Source organism: Schistocerca cancellata, chromosome 2 (assembly GCF_023864275.1).
Source record: "Schistocerca cancellata isolate TAMUIC-IGC-003103 chromosome 2, iqSchCanc2.1, whole genome shotgun sequence".
NCBI lineage: Eukaryota > Metazoa > Arthropoda > Insecta > Orthoptera > Acrididae > Schistocerca > Schistocerca cancellata.
Genome location: NC_064627.1, coordinates 302,330,516 through 302,351,749, shown reverse-complemented (window position 1 = coordinate 302,351,749; position 21,234 = coordinate 302,330,516). Strand labels below are relative to the sequence as shown.

The following is a 21,234-nucleotide window of genomic DNA, read 5'->3' as shown; positions in this document are numbered from 1 at the left end:
GATCGATTTGTATCTTTTCTCTTCACCGGGAATTTTCTTTTGAATATAAATTTAATATCGTCGACAATACTATTTTTAGTTGCCAAATGCCCCTTCAAATAGCTAGTCGGAATTAGTGTAGTTGTGAGTAATGTTTGGATAAATTTGATGAATGAGTTCGTTTTCAGCAGTGGCTGTGTTGCAGAAATCACTGTCGAGTTTAATGAGGCCGGTCTTCTGGTCAGTAGGATTCTCGTGTGTGCCTCCCCTTTTTTGTTAAAGCTGTTGAGCAAAATGTGCTGCTGTTTCGTCTTTCGTTGGTTCAGCACTCACATTTTTTGTTAGTCGCAGTATTTGTGTATGTGGACAGAGGTGTGATTTTTTTAAGTGTGCTTTGATCTTGTCTGCTGGTGTTGACTTGGGGATAACCGGAAGTGTTTCTCAAAAATCTCCTGAGAGTACGATTAAGAGCTCCTCCCATCACTTCAGAGTTTCCTCGCAAGTCTAGCAATGTTCTGTCCATGGCTTCGAGTGATTTTTTTACCTGCCATTGTGCATTAGTCCCAGAAGATAATTTTAACTCGTTTTACAAGTTCACCCAGTCCAAATTGTCTTGAGATTTTACATACTGGGAATTATTCTTCGGCTATATTCAATTGTAGTTGTAGGGCGGAATGGGTAGTTCGTCATCCTACCGTAAGTGTGGCTGCAATGCCGATGATGCCAGTGCAAGTGCGATGTGTTGTTTAACACGCATTTCAGCCAGCAATAGATTTATTAGAAACGTTTTGCCAGTGCAGCCTAGTGCGCCGAAGTATTTAGTTCCGCCAGTGTAGTTGCCGATCCGACCCATGATAACTTTGTAGATTTCCTTTTGATCGCCATCGAGAAGTAGTTTGATGTGAGAAATGTATTGAAGTAGTTAGTTGATGTTGTAGCTTATTTCCTTTGTAATTTCGAAGTTTAGCACACTAATAGCATCTTCTCACGGTGCTTGCATCCCAAGTTGTACGAATATCTGGTTGTTTATTGCTAAACATTTATCTTTTAGGCGAATGAGTGTTTCATTGATGTCGTCGTTGAACTCGATGGTCAGTTCAGTCATCACTCGTACTCTCTTTGAATAAGACCGATGGCTGTTTTGGATTCGATAGGTTACATGTTGTTAGAATTATGGCGATTTGTGCAGCTATGGCTGTGAGTGAGGATTCTTGTAGTGTTAATTCCCAGTGGTCGTTGTTTTCCAGTAGTTCTAAGCATTGGCATCCTTCTCTGTACGTCTGGCATAGGTGACTGTCAACAGTCTTCAGATCTGTGGAACTTGTTGGTCCCGTATTTCCTTTAGCAACATCCTGAGATAGAAACATTCGGCGTTGTTCGAATGTACGGTGTATACTCGGTCTAGTGCGTCTGTTTTCTTGATTCCTAGATGATCTTCTAATGGAATTCCTTGTTTTCGTCGTTGGAAGATTTTTCTTGTTGTGTTCCACGTATAGCAGGTAGGAAAGTCAACAGATAGTAATGTTTTCGCGAATGGGTCCATTTGGCACAGTTGGTAAAAAGCTGTTAATGTTGTGTTCTGAGGTGGTTTGCTTACACTTTTTGTGACGGTGTCTTTTGTGAAATAAACTCTGTGTCCATTCTCCCGGTGTACGGACAGATGTTGCTCAGTTGGTTCGCGTTCGTGTATGGGCAAAACGAAAATCCGCCTCGCTGCTTTGTTCCTGTTTATGTATCTTCCCATTTGGTACTCGAGGATTTCGTCGTTTCTGTTTTGTTGTTCGCTATCTTTGGCTACTTGTAATACTGCCATCTCACTTCTTTTGGTCACATACTTAGAGACATATTTGATAAATTTAACTGAATTGCACTATTCAACGTTTATGTGTTCTTGGAACATTTTGGAAAGTAGTATGTTATATGGTATTACTCATTGATAATCTATTTCCAGTTCGTCGCTGCCTCGTGTTCATATTTTTGCTACACCGTTTTTCGGTAATCCTCTTCTGTATTTGGGATAGCATCAACTCCGGTTTGTGTGTCGTCCAAGCAAGGTTTGGGTAGGTTTTTTGTATATGTTCCATCACTCATACATGGCGAACTGGTGTTTAATGGCCCACATGATCCGTTTTCATTATTATGTCGTACAGTTCCGGATCTTCTTGTGGATTGGGAAATTCAGCTTGGATGATTTTGTAGAATTATGGGGGGTGAATTCTGTTGTGTGGCCATATGAGATTGTGTGAGCGAGGCTGTGTTCGCTGTGGTATTCCAGGCTGTGGCCGCCAGTATTTTATCTCGTTAGAAGCTCGCCTTGATGCAACTTGAAGTAGTGAAGTAGTATATGGTGCAAAAGTGGAGTGAGGTACAAGCGGCAGATGGTACAGTATGTACCATTCCCGTGGAAGAGTCCGCCAATTGTACTGAACTTGCTTCTGATTCGTCGGCACATTCGAGAGTTAGGCGCCAAAACGCCTAATTTTCATTGTATTTAACACAGTTTTCAGTATGACAATCTCTCGTGGTTACCCTACGAGTCTACCGTTTTTTTATTAAATTTCACTAGTTTTGAGAAACATAAGAATAATGATGTTACAACCGAAGTGCTTCGGACACCTTCGAGTCGGTTTAGCCCGCCTGGGAGACGAAGTACTTTGGTTGCGCTAGTCACTCTGTTTCGGGTGTTCTTCAGAACCGGACGTACGAGGGCTGTTCAGAAAGTAAGCTCCGATTGATCGCGAAATGGAAACGACTATGATAATCCGATAAAGCTTTGCACAGATGTGTTGGGCAGTGTCTCTAGTATGACCCTAGATAGCATCACGTCACTCCTCTCATTTCTGAGCTCACAGTGATCGCGTAAAGCTGTCTAGAGAATAGTGTCTCCCGCCAAGTACGAGGACCTGGTGAGAAATTTCGCCTGAAGCTATACAGCCAACATTACATAACTGTCGTGCAGTTTCTTCTGCAAGGCAATATTCTCAGCCGCATTCTGAAGGGGCAATGAAGATGCTCCTGCATCGTTTTCAATTGGAAATGTTTGACTACCCACAATACAGCCCGTAATTGACTCCCCCTGCGTTTCATTTCTGCTCACATGAACCGCTGGCTATGAGTACAACATTTTGGCTGAATCAGCAGTTGTCTTGTGACAGCGAGAGCACCAGCAGCAGCGAGTACTGTTTGTATAAAGCGTTTTTGTACTTATTTGCTGCGCTTAGCTTTTAAATAGTTTTTCTGGGAAAACCTAGCGTAGTTTTCGCGTCTCGTATTTCAGTGAGTGTTTCTTGATTATCAGAGTAGCTCATCAGAAGATTATCTTGGGAATTTGTCACCGTATAGGATAGGGTAAACATAGTCATGTGTAGGGACTGTGGTTGTTGTGAGCGGACGCAAGGAGAATTGGCCACTCTTCGGGGGCAGGTGGAGGCTTTGTCTGTTAGGCTCATCGAGCTCGAGGCGCAGGCGTCGGCTCGTAGTGGCGTTGGGGCAACTGTGGTGAGACCTATGCCTACTTCGGTGGCCTTGGAATCACATGGAACCCCTGATGTCGCTGCGTCTTCCGGCAGTGAGCATCTTACCGGTCAGCCATCACTCCAGGGTGAATGGCGGACAGTGGTGGGCTCTCGCGTGCCTGGCCGAAAGGCGAAGGTGGGATCTGGCCGCGTGGCAGCTGCCTTACCCCTTTCCAACAGGTACGGGGTGCTTCCTAGTGGTGACGACATCGTTTCCGAGCCACCACAGGATGCCTCGCCTGTTGGGCCAGTGGCCGATTCTCCGGCAAGGTCCCGACAGTCACAGAGGGCGGGCCTATTAGTTATAGGGAGCTCCAACGTTAGGCGGGTTATGGAGCCCCTCAGGAAAATAGCGGGTAGGTCGGGGAAGAATGCCAGTGTGCACTCGGTGTGCTTGCCGGGGGGTCTCGTCCGTAATGTGGAGGAGGCCCTTCCGGCAGCTATTGAACGCACTGGGTGTGACCGGCTGCAGATAGTAGCACATGTCGGAACGAATGACGCCTGCCGCTTGGGTTCTGAGGCCATCCTTGGTTCCTTCCGGCGGCTGGCTGATTTGGTGAAGACAACCAGCATCGCACGCGGAGTGCAAGCTGAGCTTAATATCTGCAGCATAGTGCCCAGAGTCGATCGCGGTCCTCTGGTTTGGAGCCGTGTGGAGGGTCTAAACCAGAGGCTCAGACGACTCTGCGACTATAATGGTTGCAAATTCATCGACCTCCGTTATTGGGTGGAGAACTGTAGGGCCCCCCTAGACAGGTCAGGCGTGCACTACACACCGGAAGCAGCTACTAGGGTAGCAGAGTACGTGTGGCGTGCACACGGGGGTTTTTTAGGTTAGAGGGACCCCCCCTTGGGCGAAACGATAAAATACCTGACGGCTTACCAGAGAGGACATTATCATCGTTGATAAAGAACGTCCGTCCTCAGAGACCAAAAACAGGAAAAGTTAACGTAATATTGGTAAACTGCAGGAGTATCCAGGGCAAGGTTCCTGAATTAGTATCTCTTATTGAAGGAAATAGTGCGCATATAGTATTAGGAACGGAAAGTTGGTTAAAACCGGAAGTGAACAGTAACGAAATCCTAGACACACAATGGAATATATACCGCAAGGATAGGATAAACGCCAATGGTGGAGGAGTATTTATAGCAGTAAAGAATTCAATAATATCCAGTGAAGTTACTAGCGAATGCGAATGTGAAATAATCTGGGTTAAGCTAAGTATCAAAGGTGGGTCAGATATGATAGTCGGATGCTTCTATAGACCACCTGCATCAGCAACCGTAGTAGTTGAGCGCCTCAGAGAGAACCTGCAGAACGTCGTGAAGAAGTTTCGTGATCATACTATTGTAATAGGGGGAGACTTCAATCTACCAGGTATAGAATGGGATAGTCACACAATCAGAACTGGAGCCAGGGACAGAGACTCTTGTGACATTATCCTGACTGCCTTGTCCGAGAATTACTTCGAGCAGATAGTTAGAGAACCAACTCGTGAAGCTAACGTTTTAGACCTCATAGCAACAAATAGACCGGAACTTTTCGACTCCGTGAATGTAGAAGAGGGTATCAGTGATCATAAGTCAGTGGTTGCATCAATGACTACAAGTGTAATAAGAAATGCCAAGAAAGGAAGGAAAATATACTTGCTTAACAAGAGTGATAGGGCACAAATCGCAGAATATCTGAGTGACCACCATCAAACGTTCATTTCTGAGGAAGAGGATGTGGAACAAAAATGGAAAAAATTCAGAAACATCGTCCAGTACGCCTTAGATAAGTTCGTACCGACTAAGGTCCAAAGCGAGGGGAAAGATCCACCGTGGTATAACAATCATGTACGAAAGGTACTACGGAAACAAAGAAAGCTTCATCATAGGTTTAAGAGTAGTCGAATCATAGCTGATAAGGAAAAGCTGAACGAAGCGAAAAAGAGCGTAAAGAGAGCAATGAGAGAAGCATTCAACGAATTCGAACATAAAACATTGGCAAACAATCTAAACAAGAACCCTAAAAAGTTTTGGTCATATGTAAAATCGGTAAGCGGATCTAAATCCCCTATTCAGTCACTCGTTGACCACGATGGCACCGAAACAGAGGACGACCGAAGAAAGGCAGAAATACTGAAGTCAGTGTTCCGAAACTGTTTCACTGCGGAAAATCGTAACACGGTCCCTGACTTCAGCCGTCGCACGGACGCCAAAATGGAAAATATTGAAATAAACGATATCGGAATTGAAAAACAACTGCTATCACTTAGTAGCGGAAAAGCATCCGGACCAGACGAGATACCCTTAAGATTCTACAGTGATTATGCTAAAGAACTTGCCCCCTTTCTATCAGCAATTTATCGTAGATCGCTGGAAGAACGTAAAGTACCTAGCGACTGGAAGAAAGCGCAGGTCGTTCCCATTTTCAAGAAGGGTCATAAATCAGATGCGAATAATTATAGGCCTATTTCGCTTACGTCAATCTGTTGTAGAATAATGGAACATGCTTTGTGTTCTCGTATTATGACGTTCTTAGATAATACAAATCTCCTTCATCATAACCAACATGGATTCCGCAAACAGAGATCATGTGAAACTCAGCTCGCCCTATTTGCCCAAGAAATTCACAGTGCCGTAGACACTGGCGAGCAGATTGATGCCGTATTCCTGGACTTCAGGAAGGCATTTGATACGGTTCCGCACTTACGTTTAATGAAAAAAATACGAGCTTACGGAATATCGGACCAGGTTTGTGATTGGATTCAGGATTTCCTAGAAGAAAGAACACAACATGTCATTCTTAACGGTTCAAAATCTGCAGATGTAGAGGTAATTTCGGGAGTACCGCAAGGAAGCGTGATAGGACCTTTATTGTTTACAATATACATAAATGACTTAGTTGACAACATCGGTAGCTCCGTGAGGCTATTTGCAGATGACACGGTTGTCTACAAGAAAGTAGCAACATCAGAAGACTCGTACGTACTCCAGGAAGACCTGCAGAGGATTAATGCATGGTGCGACAGCTGGCAGCTTTCCCTAAACGTAGATAAATGTAATATAATGCGCATACATAGGGGCAGAAATCCATTCCAGTACGATTATGCCATAGGTGGTAAATCATTGGAAGCGGTAACGACCGTAAAATACTTAGGAGTTACTATCCGGAGCGATCTGAAGTGGAATGATCACATAAAACAAATAGTGGGAAAAGCAGGCGCCAGGTTGAGATTCATAGGAAGAATTCTAAGAAAATGTGACTCATCGACGAAAGAAGTAGCTTACAAAACGCTTGTTCGTCCGATTCTTGAGTATTGCTCATCAGTATGGGACCCTTACCAGGTTGGATTAATAGAAGAGATAGACATGATCCAGCGAAAAGCAGCGCGATTCGTCATGGGGACATTTAGTCAGCGCGAGAGCGTTACGGAGATGCTGAACAAGCTCCAGTGGCGGACACTTCAAGAAAGGCGTTACGCAATACGGAGAGGTTTATTATCGAAATTACGAGAGAGCACATTCCGGGAAGAGATGGGCAACATATTACTACCGCCCACATATATCTCGCGTAATGATCACAACGAAAAGATCCGAGAAATTAGAGCAAATACGGAGACTTACAAGCAGTCGTTCTTCCCACGCACAATTCGTGAATGGAACAGGGAAGGGGGGATCAGATAGTGGTACAATAAGTACCCTCCGCCACACACCGTAAGGTGGCTCGCGGAGTATAGATGTAGATGTAGATGTAGAAAACGAGCTGTAGGCCAGCGTAGAGAATTGGCGGAAAGCACTGGCGGCTGTCTTTTATGATGAGGGTATTGGAAAGTTGGTACAACGCTACGACAAATGTCTTAGTCAGAACGGCAACTACGTAGAGAAGTAGCTGGATGGTGTAGCTAACTGTTAAAAATAAAACATTTCTAATTTTCACTGTGGTTCCCATTTCGCGATCAATCGGAGCTTACTTTCTGAACAGCCCTCGTATATCTCTGTTTCAGACGGACATGTCGTACTCTGTATTGGAATTTGTCAGAAAAGTTACCGTATTATTAAGAAAGCTACGTCGAGTGTTGTAGAAGACAGTGTGAAAACTGATATTTTAAAACGTAAAGTAACAGGATACATTAATGAGAGGTGTCTCCTACCATCATTGTCAGTACTACAGATCTTGCCCTCTGTAGATACAGAGACTAACCTGAGCAAATGGAATGCCATAAAAAAGGCACAAACACAGGTTCAAATTCGAGATGACAGCATGGCAGCCTCCGCCAAAGAAGATCCCGCGACCAAAGAGCTGTCTTCTGCGCTGGGCACACAACTTTAGAAGACGACAGGATGGTAGAAAGAACGGTTAGGGACTCTTATTCAATCTCTACAGATCTCTCCAGCTTCCAGATCTGAATTCCAGCACGACAACGTATAATTTTTTTATCGTTTTTGCCATTCGATTGTGTACAGCCAGCATCCAACGGTTCCAAAGGTGTGGTATTTTGTGATGACTTCAATAAATCTTATTTGTTTTTGTCGGAAAACTCGGGCTATTAGTCGTGTCGATGCATGGGGGCTTGTCTGTACCTTAGTTGTTCTTTGATTTCTGGCCACGACGATTTGCGTATGAATAGGTCAGGTCGTCCGTATTTTCTTAGGTAGGTCATGGCATCTTGAGTATATTCGTGCATATGTCTCGGACTTTCTATGTATGATGTGGGTAAGATTACCATTGTTCCAGTGTCGTCAATCTTTCCGTCATTTATGATTGCGTCTCGAAGGTGGATGTAGTTTCTTCTGATTCAGTCTTACGTAAAGCATCCGTTGCGCACCTATTTTTGCATAATATGTGCCAGAAACTGTTGGTACAAAGGGCGGGTGTTCAGAATGTGAGTGATTGTATCGCCTGTGATAGCTAAGCGCTAAGCATAGATCTCCTTGGAAGTGACTTTTTTGTTTGTTTCTACGCCTGTTTCAGGTTGGATTTCTTTCACGTTAAAATGTTATTCGATCTCTCCGTGCAGAAATATTAATGGATATTGGAGGGCGTCATATGAACGGTGTGACTCTGCGATGCATTGTAGTCCTGTTCTTCTTCATTGTACAATTATGTCACGGCTTGTGTTTTCATTGTCCGCAATTACGATGGCGATTGCGTCTGTCTGAGGAACACTGCATCGACTTTCGTGTTCTCTAGGTGGTCTTTTGTCAGCTTGAATTATAAATTTATAGTCAGTTAGTCATTCAGTCTAGTGCTGTTCTGAATATGTGAATCAGTTGACTGTATTTGCGTAAGATCCTCTGTATATTTTGGACTACTTCTCAACTCAGTCCATTGATATTTGTGCATCGTTGTTCAATTTCTGTTCCTTCATTTACGATGAAATATATTTGCAGAAATTTATGGTCTTCATTGAGTAGTGGTAGTAATGATCCCATGTTGTGATAGATTTGTTCTTGGATGGAAAAAACATAATCGATTCCGTCTCTGTTAGTGTTGTTTGCAGTGATGCCGAAAGAAGTCATTTGGAAGCAGGCGCTGTACGCTTTTATATTTTGAAGAAAGTGTTTTGGTTCTGGAGTTTTCCCGGTCATGTAATGTAAAAATTCCTGCGGAGGTGCTTTCAGTGGTGGTAATCGAATTTCTCCATTCATGCAACAAAATCCTGGCACTTCTCTACTGATTTTCTTTGCGTTGAAAAATTGGCAGATGTTATCAGTTTTTCCGATTACGAAGTGTTTTGTTTATTGTATCATTCGTTGGGTCGTAGTGGAATGCTTCATTTGTTATGTTGTACTGTTTACTTGTCCTCGTCCGCGCTTCTCGTGCAGTGATATTTTGATGGCTAGTTTGAGTTCGCAGTCTTTTATTGTAAGATTGTGTCGCGGTTCTTGAGCCTTCAGTCCATTTATTTCGTTGTTCTTGGGTTTCTCTGCTTCTCACAGTGCTCATTCTCGTTGGTTGGGAACTTAAATGTGCTTCGCGCTCTTCGTCTGTTTCGTTTCTTCGCTGTTCTTCTTGCTTTCGCCACTTTGCTTCAGAACTGGTAAGATCTCCTTCTTTTTTACGTTTTAGCGTTATTTAAAATATAAATCAAATCCACTTTTTACTAGCAAATACGCTAATGACATTTTACACACTTTATTTTTCTTTTATATTCAGTCACTGTATCACTTTCACACTTTCACATCACTATTTGTTTTTATTTACTCACTGCACTATTTTTCGGTTTCTCTTTCGGTCACTGATAAGAAACTGACGTCCGAACCCACGACAGATATTTGCCAATGGATAGCCCCACCAGTGACGAATTACAGAACATACGAAAAAGGCTTCGAATGGTCTACAATGTTCCAGAACATTCCACAACATTAGAGAGAGTTCTGAAATGTTCCACAATGATCTGAGATGTTCGAGGATGTTCCCGAACATTCTGGAATCTTTCCGAATGTTCCAGACTATCCCCAAGCATTCCAGAATATCCTGGATCATTTTGTAACATTCCAGAACATTCTGGAATGTTGTGGAATACTCTCGAATGTTCTCGAATACCCTGGATTATTCTATAAACTTCTTAAGGACGAAACTTCCTAGCCCTTATGTCTTCAAATGCACGCGCATCAGGTAAAAACAACCTTCTTCATGGATGGGGGATACGGGTTACCACAGTATGTAACTCCCTTGATCGTACCGGGACTCGTTTCTGAGTTTTACTGGCACACACAATGTACACTTAATTTTATAATACATATTGATTATCAACGTATTTGGATTTTTAAAAATGTATTAAGATGGGAACGAGGAGGATGTGCTTACTTTGGTTTCTCCTTGGCGCTGCGCCTCTCCGGCGGGTCGGTGAAGCGGCGCGCGAAGCTGAGCCCCCACTTGAGGTTGTCGCCGCAGCCGCCCCACTTGAAGTTGCCGTTGGGCGGGTCTCGAGGCGGCAGCGCGCAGCCGCACTGGCGCAGGGTGCCCGCAGCGCATGCGCGAGCCACCGCGTGCGCCACCGCTGCCGACGACAGCGCGTATACGTACGCCTGCTCCCGCGTACCTGCAACACGGCGACCGCCAAGCGCTTACTGCCGGCGAGTAGGCTACACTGCGCAACAGATCTGGCTAGGCGCTCCTGCGAGCTGGATATGTCAGTGAGGATAAAAATACAATGAGCCATCGGATGCAGTGGCACAAGGCGAATGAGATAGTGTCATGTGAAGGTTAAATACGAGCACTGTCGGGACCTCATATCAATTAAATTGCTAATTATTAATTATGCCCCCAGTCACTTTTGGATATGATAACAGGTTATGCTAGCATTAAAATGCGACGCTCATCGGGCGGGGGGTGGGGGGTGAGAGTCCGCTGAGCATTATATGACATGCAAGAAATAATAAATTATTCATAAATTAAAATTTAACCTGTATAGGTATCCTATTCAGCAATGCAGTGGTTGAGCGGTGTGGGTTTAGGAGTTCCATGTTTCCCAGGTTTGCTGGTGTTGCCATCAGCCGCTCTTCGCACTTCTTCCATGGTGCAAGTCTGTCAGTACTGTTGTTTGTAAAATAATTTTTTGTGACCTAATTGTTGTTATTAAACAACACAACGCTTAAGCATTATTATAAGGCTTATAAAACTGCAGCCAGTCGGAACCTTACGTACTATACTACCGCCATGGTTTTCATTATGTATACTTTCGACAAGACAGCGACAAATTTAAGGCCTATCTCCGACTCTTTAGTTCCTAGATTTTTGTAAATTGCCTTATACACACTGTTGCTGCAAATGTAAAACCAATTTGAAGCATGCATTCTTACTCTACATTGAAAAACATTTATTTCAATGACTGTGCGGTTTCCATTATATTGCCCTTCAGTCGTTAATCAAATCAGTTAAAGATCTTCCGGTTAACCAGTTCTCTACGAGTGATGGTGTAAATACCCCTCTTGCTAATCCTGCGAATACAGTTTGGACATGCGGTATAGGATATCCAACATGACAGAAATTTTTCAACCACCACCACAGATGGGCCTCGATCGTGGGTCTTAACGTCAGAAGGTCATTTAGATCATGTATTCTTTTCGGTTCAATGGTATAGTGATCACAAACTAGCTTTGCCAAAGGCTAAGAATATGCAGAAACCAATTTTCCACAGTCAGAACTATACCCACACCATAAAATACAAAAATTTAGAAAATATCATTGACTTTCAAAGACATTGTAACCTGCACTGAAAGAGGTCTGTTGTTATGAATCGCATATGAAATCCTGTCAGAGGTCGTCAGAGAAAAAGTGTTGCGGAGTATGCAGCCCTCTTGCAACACATATAATTATCACACACTACATTCTAACGTAAATTTATTGTAATCATCAGATACACCAATAATGTAATGTGGCTCTGGTTCCTTGGTAGTTTCGATTAATGCCAGTAAAATTCAGTAATGTAATAGAATCCTCATTTCTCACAGTTGCCAATGTTGTGCCAGTTTTTGCCACACTTATCTGCCATTACGCTTGCTGACAGTCAACCAGAACTCTTAATATCATCAACAGTTACTTTTATGCCTATCAAGCATTTAAACCAATCGTTAACAGCATTTCGGTTCGTCGCTGTTGCTGCACACGCCTAATACAGATCACACTAGTTAACGCCGCCGTTTCTCGCAACGTGTAAGAAAAAGTGACCTTTATGTTTTGCCCCGTTTCAATACGCCACAGGAGTACACGGAATATGTTCGTTGACGGCGACACAGCCTCACCTTTGTTTTCACTGTTTCATCACTGTCAAAGTGAAGTTCTCGAAGGTATTATTCAAGTTTTGGAAATAGGTGAAAATTGGGTGGAGTCAAGTCGGGACTGTATGGAGGATGATCGATGACACTGCAGCCAAGGCGTCGGTTTGTTCGAGATGTCACAGCGTTCGTGTGTGGTTTGCCACTGCCACGCTGAACGAGAGGGTGCTGCATGTGTGGCCAAACGTTTCGAATTCGTGCTTTTAATTTTGTGAGAGTCTCGCAATACCTTGCAGAGTTTATATCGGTGCCTTTAGGCATGAATTCCAAATGCACCGCATCTTGAAAATCGCAGAACGCTGTGAACGTGAGTTCCCTGCTGACAGTATGAACTTGAACTTTTTGGCGTCAGTAATCCTTTGTGGCGGAGCTCCATTCTTGTTTTCGGGGTCAAAATAGTGAAACCAGCTTTCATCGCCTGTCACGGTATTGTTTAGGATCCCATCACCGAAACGTTCAAAACTCTAAAGAAATTGTTGACCGATGATTTCCGTTGGAGGCACGGTTAGAAATTCGATTACAGCATGCTGTTTTCAAGCATCGACATAGTTACGTTTCACTCCTCCACGTTACACGCGACTATTCGGACCCCTATAGCTGCAGAGAGTTTCAACTTGAGTCAGCGAAGCAGGAAAGACGACTGAGTAATATACATGACATGTGATATCTCAACCGATACTGAGAACAGAATAAAAAATTCGGAGGCATTACTTTTGGGGTGATAGGTCCTCGCAGTAACCTGGCAAACACTACTAATAGTAACCTTAGGCTTTTTGTAGATGAAGCAGTACTTATAATAAAGCACTTAGAGAAAATGCACAGATATTCGGTCAGATATTGATAGAATTTCAAAGTACTACAATGACTGACAACTTCTATAAATGTTTAACAATGTAATATTGCATATTTCACAAAACGTCAAAAATTAGTATTCGATAGCAAAAATGTTAATGAATCAGAACTAGCATCAGTAAACTCTCGCAAATATCTGAGTGTAACAATTTGTAACGATACGGAACTGAACGATCACATAGGTTCAACCGTAGGTAAAGCAGGTGATAAACTTCGGTTCGTTGACAGGACGGGAAAAGGTAAGCATAATAGAAAGGAGAGTGCTTGCTGTACACTCATGGCAGTCATTCTAGAATACTGCTCTGGCTTGAGAGGCCCGTACCAAATAGAACACGGGATGCTGAACGTATACAAATAAGGCCAGAGTGAATGGTCACATGGTTGTTTGACCAACGGGAGAGCATAAGATGTTGATAAACCTGAAATGGTAGATACCTGAAGACAGATACCAACTTTCCAGTGAACACCTAGTTAAAAAGCTTCAAACAACAGTTAGTAAACTAGGAACATACTACAGACGCCTACGCGTATTCCTGTAGGGATCACAAAGACAAGATTAATTTCAGCGCCCACAGAGCATTATCATCTTTTCCGTCGCCATACACGAAAAAACGATAATGCTTGGTACAATAGGAGATAACCCAACAGTGATTTGCAGAGTCTGCGAAGAACTTTTCAAAACTGCAACAATATGACATTACAGATGACATTACTGAGTAGTGCTTCCTCACCAATTGAATATTCATTTGATACAAATATCACCAGGCCCCGATGTTTAATAACCATCCCTGGTTTATTCTTTACATTAACAGTGACAGGCCGTCCTTCAACTATACGCTTCAAAATCGATGCATATTGCCTCCACCTGGACCATTCAAATTCCGCTAGTGTTTCACAGAGGAAGACTGCACTGTAGTTCCTTCTCTAGATTGTCGCACAGATGACAGAATGGTAGATATCGAAATAGACGACAGAGGGATAGAGAAACAATTAAAATCGCTCAAAAGAGGAAAGGCCTCTGGACGTGATGGGATTTCAGTTCGATTTTACACAGAGTACGCGAAGGAACTTGCCCCCCTTCTTGCAGCGGTGTACCGTAGGTCTCTAGAAGAGCGTAGCGTTCCAAAGGATTGGAAAAGGGCACAGGTCATCCCCGTTTTCAAGAAGGGACGTCGAACAGATGTGCAGAACTAATAGGTCTATATCTCTAACGTCGATCAGTTGTAGAATTTTGGAACACGTATTGTGTTCGAGTATAATGACTTTTCTGGAGACTAGTAATCTACTCTGTGCGAATCAGCATGGGTTTCGAAAAAGACGGTCATGTGAAACCCAGCTCTCGCTATTCGTCCACGAGACTCAGAGGGCCATAGACACGGGTTCACAGGTAGATGCCGTGTTTCTTGACTTCCGCAAGGCGTTCGATACAGTTCCCCACAGTCGTTTAATGAACAAAGTAAGAGCATATGGACTATCAGACCAATTGTGTGATTGGATTGAGGAGTTCCTAGATAACAGGACGCAGCATGTCATTCTCAATGGAAAGAAGTCTTTCGCAGTAAGAGTGATTTCAGGTGTGCCACAAGGGAGTGTCATAGGACCGTTGCTATTCACAATATACACAAATGACCTGGTGGATGACATCGGAAGTTCACTGAGGCTTTTTGCAGATGATGCTGTGGTGTATCGAGAGGTTGTAACAATGGAAAATTGTACTGAAATGCAGGAGGATCTGCAGCGAATTGACGCATGGTGCAGGGAATGGCAATTGAATCTCAATGTAGACAAGTGTAATGTGCTGCGAATACACAGAAAGATAGATCCTTTATCATTTAGCTACAAAATAGCAGGTCAGCAATTGGAAGCAGTTAATACCATAAATTATCTGGGAGTACGCATTAGGAGTGATTTAAAATGGAATGATCATATAAAGTTGATCGTCGGTAAAGCAGATGCCAGACTGAGATTCATTGGAAGAATCCTAAGGAAATGCAATCCGAAAACAAAGGAAGTAGGTTACAGTACGCTTATTCGCCCACTGCTTGAATACTGCTCAGCAGTGTGGGATCCGTACCAGATAGGGTTGATAGAAGATATAGAGAAGATCCAACGGAGAGCAGCGCGCTTCGTTACAGGATCATTTAGTAATCGCGAAAGCGTTACGGAGATGATAGATAAACTCCAGTAGAAGACTCTGCAGGAGAGACGCTCAGTAGCTCGGTACGGGCTTTTGTTAAAGTTTCGAGAACATACCTTCACCGAAGAGTCTCGCGAAGAGACCATGAGGATAAAATCAGAGAGATTAGAGCCCACACAGAGGCATACCGACAATCCTTCTTTCCACGAACAATACGAGACTGTAATAGAAGGGAGAACCGATAGAGGTACTCAAGGTACCCTCCGCCACACACCGTCAGGTGGCTTGCGGAGTATGGATGTAGATGTAGATATAGGTGTAGATACAGATGTAACGCCATTATCAAAGATAGATTTGAAAGTGCACAGATTTCTCTAATATTTCAGTAACTGGGCGTCTATTATACAGTTACACATGTAGGCAGTTTGTCTGTATCACTGTAAAATTTAGCAAAATTGAATTACTGGATTTTCATTGACTACCATAAGGGGGCAATCAAAAAGTTTGCGTCTGAGAGCGTTGCTGCAACGTATTATCAACTTAGTGCGACTCCGATGAGGGCATATAAGCACCGACCTGTAGCCGATACACTTGTGTGACATTCATGTCTTTCCGACGTGTGTGCTGTAAATGCGGAAACGTGAACTATAGCGACGTTGCTACTAAATGCATCCAAACAGGACCAATGTGCTGTTGTCCTTTCCTTGGCTGCCGAAGGACGATCACCATTAGACATCCATCGGAGAATGAAGAATGTTAATGGGGCCGCATGTCTGTCGAAAATCATCATTGTGGAATGGTGCGTCACATGCCGTGCTGGTCGCGATTCGACACAAGACACCAGTCGATCTGGGATTGCTTGTTGATTTCAAGGAACCTGACGTCCACATAATTAGGGAACGATACTGCACAACGCTGAAGAACACACGGCATGCAATGAAGGCGAGACGTCCGAGAAAACTGCGACAAGGGGTGCTGCTGCTTCATGATAACGCACTCCTCACATCGCAAATGTCGTGACGCAGAAGTTGAGCCAACGCAAGTGGAAGACAGTAGAGCACACGCCCTATAGACCTGATCTCTCCCCACGCGATTATCTCGCCATCAGTCCCATAATAAAAGGCCTTGAAAGGTCGATGATTCCTGTCGAACGAGGATTCTCAGCAGGCAGTTACGGAATTCTTCCTGCAGCATGGTAAGGTGTTTTATCAAACGGGTATCTTCAACCTGGTGCGTCGGGGGACGATTTCCAGATTGACGTACCAATTCTGGACTGTGCTGCCTTCGAACGGAAACTTTTTGATCCACCGTGAACGCAACACAGATTATATAGAGAGTCTCACCTAACTCTGCCACCTCAAATATCTCTGGAAGAGCAATAGATATTCAAAAACGGTTTTCACCAGCATGAACGCACGGCAGGGGCTTAGGAAACCAAATACTATGCGAAATTTTAAAACTTAAACTGTTGTGGATTGGCAAGACAGCCAACCCACTATGAGAGGAAGCCGAACGGCACGCGTTTTAGCTCACGCAGGCTGGCGTGAGGTCTGGAACAGGTCAAGGAATTAGACTAGCAAAAAAGGACGTAGCTGTGGAATACTTAACTTTAATCCATAAATGGTGAACATCGCTCTTGACGGTACATGTTTTACAGCATCAATAGTAACTGGTAATGGCGCCTTGCTAGGTCGTAGCAAATGACGTAACTGAAGGCTATGCTAACTATCGTCTCGGCAACTGAGAGCGTATTTTGTCAGTGAACCATCGCTAGCAAAGTCGGTTGAACAACCGGGGCGAGTGCTAGGAAGTGTCCTTAGACCTGCCGTGTGGCGGCGCTCGGTCTGCAATCACTGATAGTGGCGACACGCGGGTCCGACGTATACTAACGGACCGCGGCCGATTTAAAGCTACCACCTAGCAAGTGTGGTGTCTGGCGGTGACACCACATAAACAAATACTATTTTCAACACAGACTAGTGTATTTTTAAATCACAAAAGTAATGGCGTTGGTTGCATCGCAATACGTCAATTACATCCCGAGAAATTGCGAAGCGAAGTTGGCGCTTGAAATAAATGAAGCGCACAGCTAGCCCACGTCCTGAGACTCAAACGTGCACCTCACGCTACCTGTGTCAGGGGCTCACACAATGGGGAGATATGCACAATCCTCAAAAATAAACAAGTAACACGTCCAACGCAAAGTTACGTTTTTCAAATTGTAAATGTAGGTTTATTCTAGCGAAATGACAACTAGAGCTACAATTTGAGATAACACACTTGAATTCACTTTGCTAAACATATTTACTAGTGCCCTGTCGCCCACAGAAACTGTATTGTTGTGCATTACATCCAGCATAGAAAATACACCCACATCTTGACCAATGGTCCGCAGCTCGTGGTCGTGCGGTAGCGTTCTCGCTTCCCACGCCCGGGTTCCCGGGTTCGATTCCCAGCGTGGTCAGGGATTTTCTCTGCCTCGTGATGACTGGGTGTTGTGTGATGTCCTTAGGTTAGTTAGGTTTAAGTAGTTCTAAGTTCTAGGGGACTGATGACCATAGATGTTAAGTCCCATAGTGCTCAGAGCCATTTGAACCATCTTGACAAATGAAACTGTGTCACGTCAACATATATTCCAAATGCCCTCCGTTTGCATCAATACACGTTTGCAGACGAGTAACGAGAGAGTGTTGCACAGATTGTAGTTTCTACAGATATTGCCGCACACGCCGCAGTAACACGATGTTGCATATCCTCTATTGTCGTTGAGAGTTCTTGATACTCTCTGCCTCTCACTGCGCCCCAGAGAAAGAAGTCTAATGGCGTCAAGTCGGGGGACCGTGCAGACCATCGCACAGTACCTCCCCGCCCCATCCACCTATATGGAAACGTCGCATCTAGAACGTCTCTGGCATCTTTTGCATTGTGTGCGGGACATCCATCATGTTGGAACTACATTGACAGCCAATCCTAGATCCTGCATGAGGAGCGCTAGTGTGTGTTGAAGAAATGATGCGTATCACTGTCCATTCAATGTTCCACGGTAAAAATAGGGGTCTACAGTATAGTTAGCAATGATACCGCACCAAACATTGACACTCCACTGTCCTTGATGAGCAACTTGGCGAATCCAGTGGGGATTTTGTACGGACTAGTAGTGCATGTTCCGCAGATTCACATTACCATGATTTGTAAATGAAGCCTCGTCCGTAAACAATGTATTGCTTAGGAATACTGGATTACCTTGCAACTGATGAAGTACAACACGACAGAATGCAATACGGGATTCAAATTCATTCCCGTACAGTTCTTGGTGCAGTGAGATATGGAACGGATGAATCCTATGCCGATGCAAGATTTTGCACACACTACTGTGGCATATTCCTGCACCTCGTGCAATTTCTCGTACACCCACCTGAGGGGCCGGCCGGTGTGGCCGAGTGGTTCCAGGCGCTTCAGTCTGGAACCGCGCCACCGCTACGGTCGCAGGTTCGATTCCTGCCTCGGGCATGGATGTATGTGATGTCCTGAGGTTAGTTAGGTTTAAGTAGTTCTAAGTTCTAGGGGACTGATGACCTCAGAAGTTAAGTCCCATAGTGCTCAGACCCAATTGAACCAATTTTTAAATATAATACCTGAAGTCTTTCACGGCTGGTGTTTAGTTAAACCTTCCGATCCCAGAGGCTATCGTCGATGAATAAAGGCATTCACCGACCTTTTGTGCCAAACTGCAGGCTGCAGCAGGGAGAAGCAGAGCTTTTACGGACAATTTACAAATTCCATATGTATACAGTGTTTATACGAGAGTTGGAACTTAAATAGTGGCAACTATTTATTCACAATCGATACAAAAGGGTTACATGTTTGAACCTGTTACTGTCCTTCAAAGTAGGTACCAGCGTTGTGTAGAACCCGTTGCCAGCGATGTGGAAGGCGTAGCAGAGCCTGTTCTGTTGATGGTGCGGTGCGAATGGAGCCGTCTACTGCCTGTCGAATCTCTGGAACAGTTCTGATTCAAATGCCACGAAGTGGTTCCTTCATCTTCGGAATCAAATCAAAGTCAGAAGGGCTTAAGTCGTATTACTGTTCATTTTTGGAGCTTCACCTGCAACCAGCTTTGCGAAAGAAGCGGCGACACTTTCTGCGCAACCCGCCACGGCCACCAGTTCTTACACGTCTTGGCTATTTTCTGCGTGATGCTATGACGACAATGATGTATGACACTCTTCTGGCATCAGAACAGGATCTCATTGCACCATTCCACACTGTGACTGGGATATTAAACGCAAGGCCACACTTATTTAACTTTTTTTTGGGTCATCATACTTGTGACTGGTTTGATGCAGCGCACCATGAACTACTTTCCTGTGTCAACCTCTACATCTCAGAGTAGCATTTTAGACTTAAGTCCTCAGTTATTTGTAGATTGTATTCCAATCTCTGTCTAGTACGTGCGTCAATCTCCGTATTCTTCCCCTCCTCCATCCTCAACCCAAGTATATTCTACAATAAATTTTGAGATCAAAATTTTGAACCTGTCTTGTAATAAACTAGACGATACGGCATTATTGCTGGATTTCGTAACGAATTGTGGAACGCATACCCATCAATGAATCGTATTCTAAATTTGACTCTCCGCAAATTCCAAATGATGAAATTCCAAACATGGGTAATGTTTGAGGCTTAACATCTGTGGTGTCAGCAATCAGCATCACATCTATGCTTTGAAGATGCCTAGCATACAGAGGACAATTTTCCTTAAGCCAGACGACAGTGCTTCGGCCATTCACATCAGGAGAAGCAACTTCCGCTAGAGGCTGGGGGCCACGCGGACTCATTCTCTTCCGCAAGACACGTGATCGAAAATAGTCCCAGCTGTATCCTAGCGCCGAGTGGTATTTATAGCACCACTAGGCCAGACCAGACCAGTGCCCTGTGAGTGAGTTTCTTGGGCCATGTGCCGATTCCAAAGGGATTTCATCAATCAGGAATCTCACTCGATAGCTCTACGACTTATCTGTCATTCATATATGACTTCACAATCCCAATAGCTGCCATCAGAGGACTTCGAGTGTTAGTGGCATCCTCCCCAAAGAAGATGGGACTCTGTCATCGTCACAGAATTGAGGGTTTGTAAATTTATTCCTGTTAACATTCAAATGGCTACAGGCCGGACTTAGACAATGCTCCCTACGGGACTCAGACTTTATTAACTCAGACTGTACTTTGAGTACCCTACGAGACTTTGACTTTTATAAAGTGCCTGTTTAAAGAACCTAGTGACATTCTATCTGGCCTTCAGCCGCCAGAAGTATTATTGTTCTGTCCCGAGAAGTCACTTACTTTATGTTTTGTTTCAGTCCACGTCAGTGTAGGGGCGGTATTAATATCTGATAAATAAACTTGTTCAATCATCGCTATTTGGATGTTTTTGTGCCACCATCGTCAGACGTATCAGTTGGTGACAAGGTTTTCTATTCACATCAGGCTCACACATATGCTCTGATCCAGTAGTCAGAGCTTGCATATGTTTCACACTTGACAGTTCTCTGACTGTAACATTGCTTGCAGCATAACTGAATCGTTGGATCCCTCTGCCCAAGCACTGACACTATTCTACCACTTTCAGCTTGCCCACAAACTCCTGGTCGAGCTCTGGCGGCCATCTTCACATCGCATCTGGATATCTTTACCTGCCTCTTCATTTTCGGTCCCACGACCAAGGATTTCTGGTTGGCGCCACCAGCTCTCCATCCATTCGACAGGAAGGTCGAAACATGGACAAACTTCTTTTCATGCAAGGGGCAGCATTACCTGATTCACAGCACAGCAGCCTAGCTGAACACGAATTTTACTGGAACACGGTGACTCTCAAGTGCACTTGGAAGCAGCCGCCCTCAAGTTTTAGTTGTCATAAACTCCAAGGACAATCATACACAGAATGGATTGCCCGCCTACAGGATTTATTTCCGACTTCCTTTT

The 21,234-nt window shown here is 44.0% G+C and overlaps 1 protein-coding gene across 1 annotated transcript in view; it reads right to left on the bottom strand.

The window, feature by feature from the left end:
• LOC126153585 (protein Wnt-11b-2-like) overlaps positions 1-21,234 on the bottom strand; it is a 270,520-nt gene that overhangs the window by 152,970 nt on the left and 96,316 nt on the right. The window contains exon 3 of the mRNA XM_049916081.1: positions 10,294-10,528. Coding sequence (XP_049772038.1) covers positions 10,294-10,528 — 235 coding nt within the window. The remainder of the gene's footprint in view (positions 1-10,293; positions 10,529-21,234) is intronic.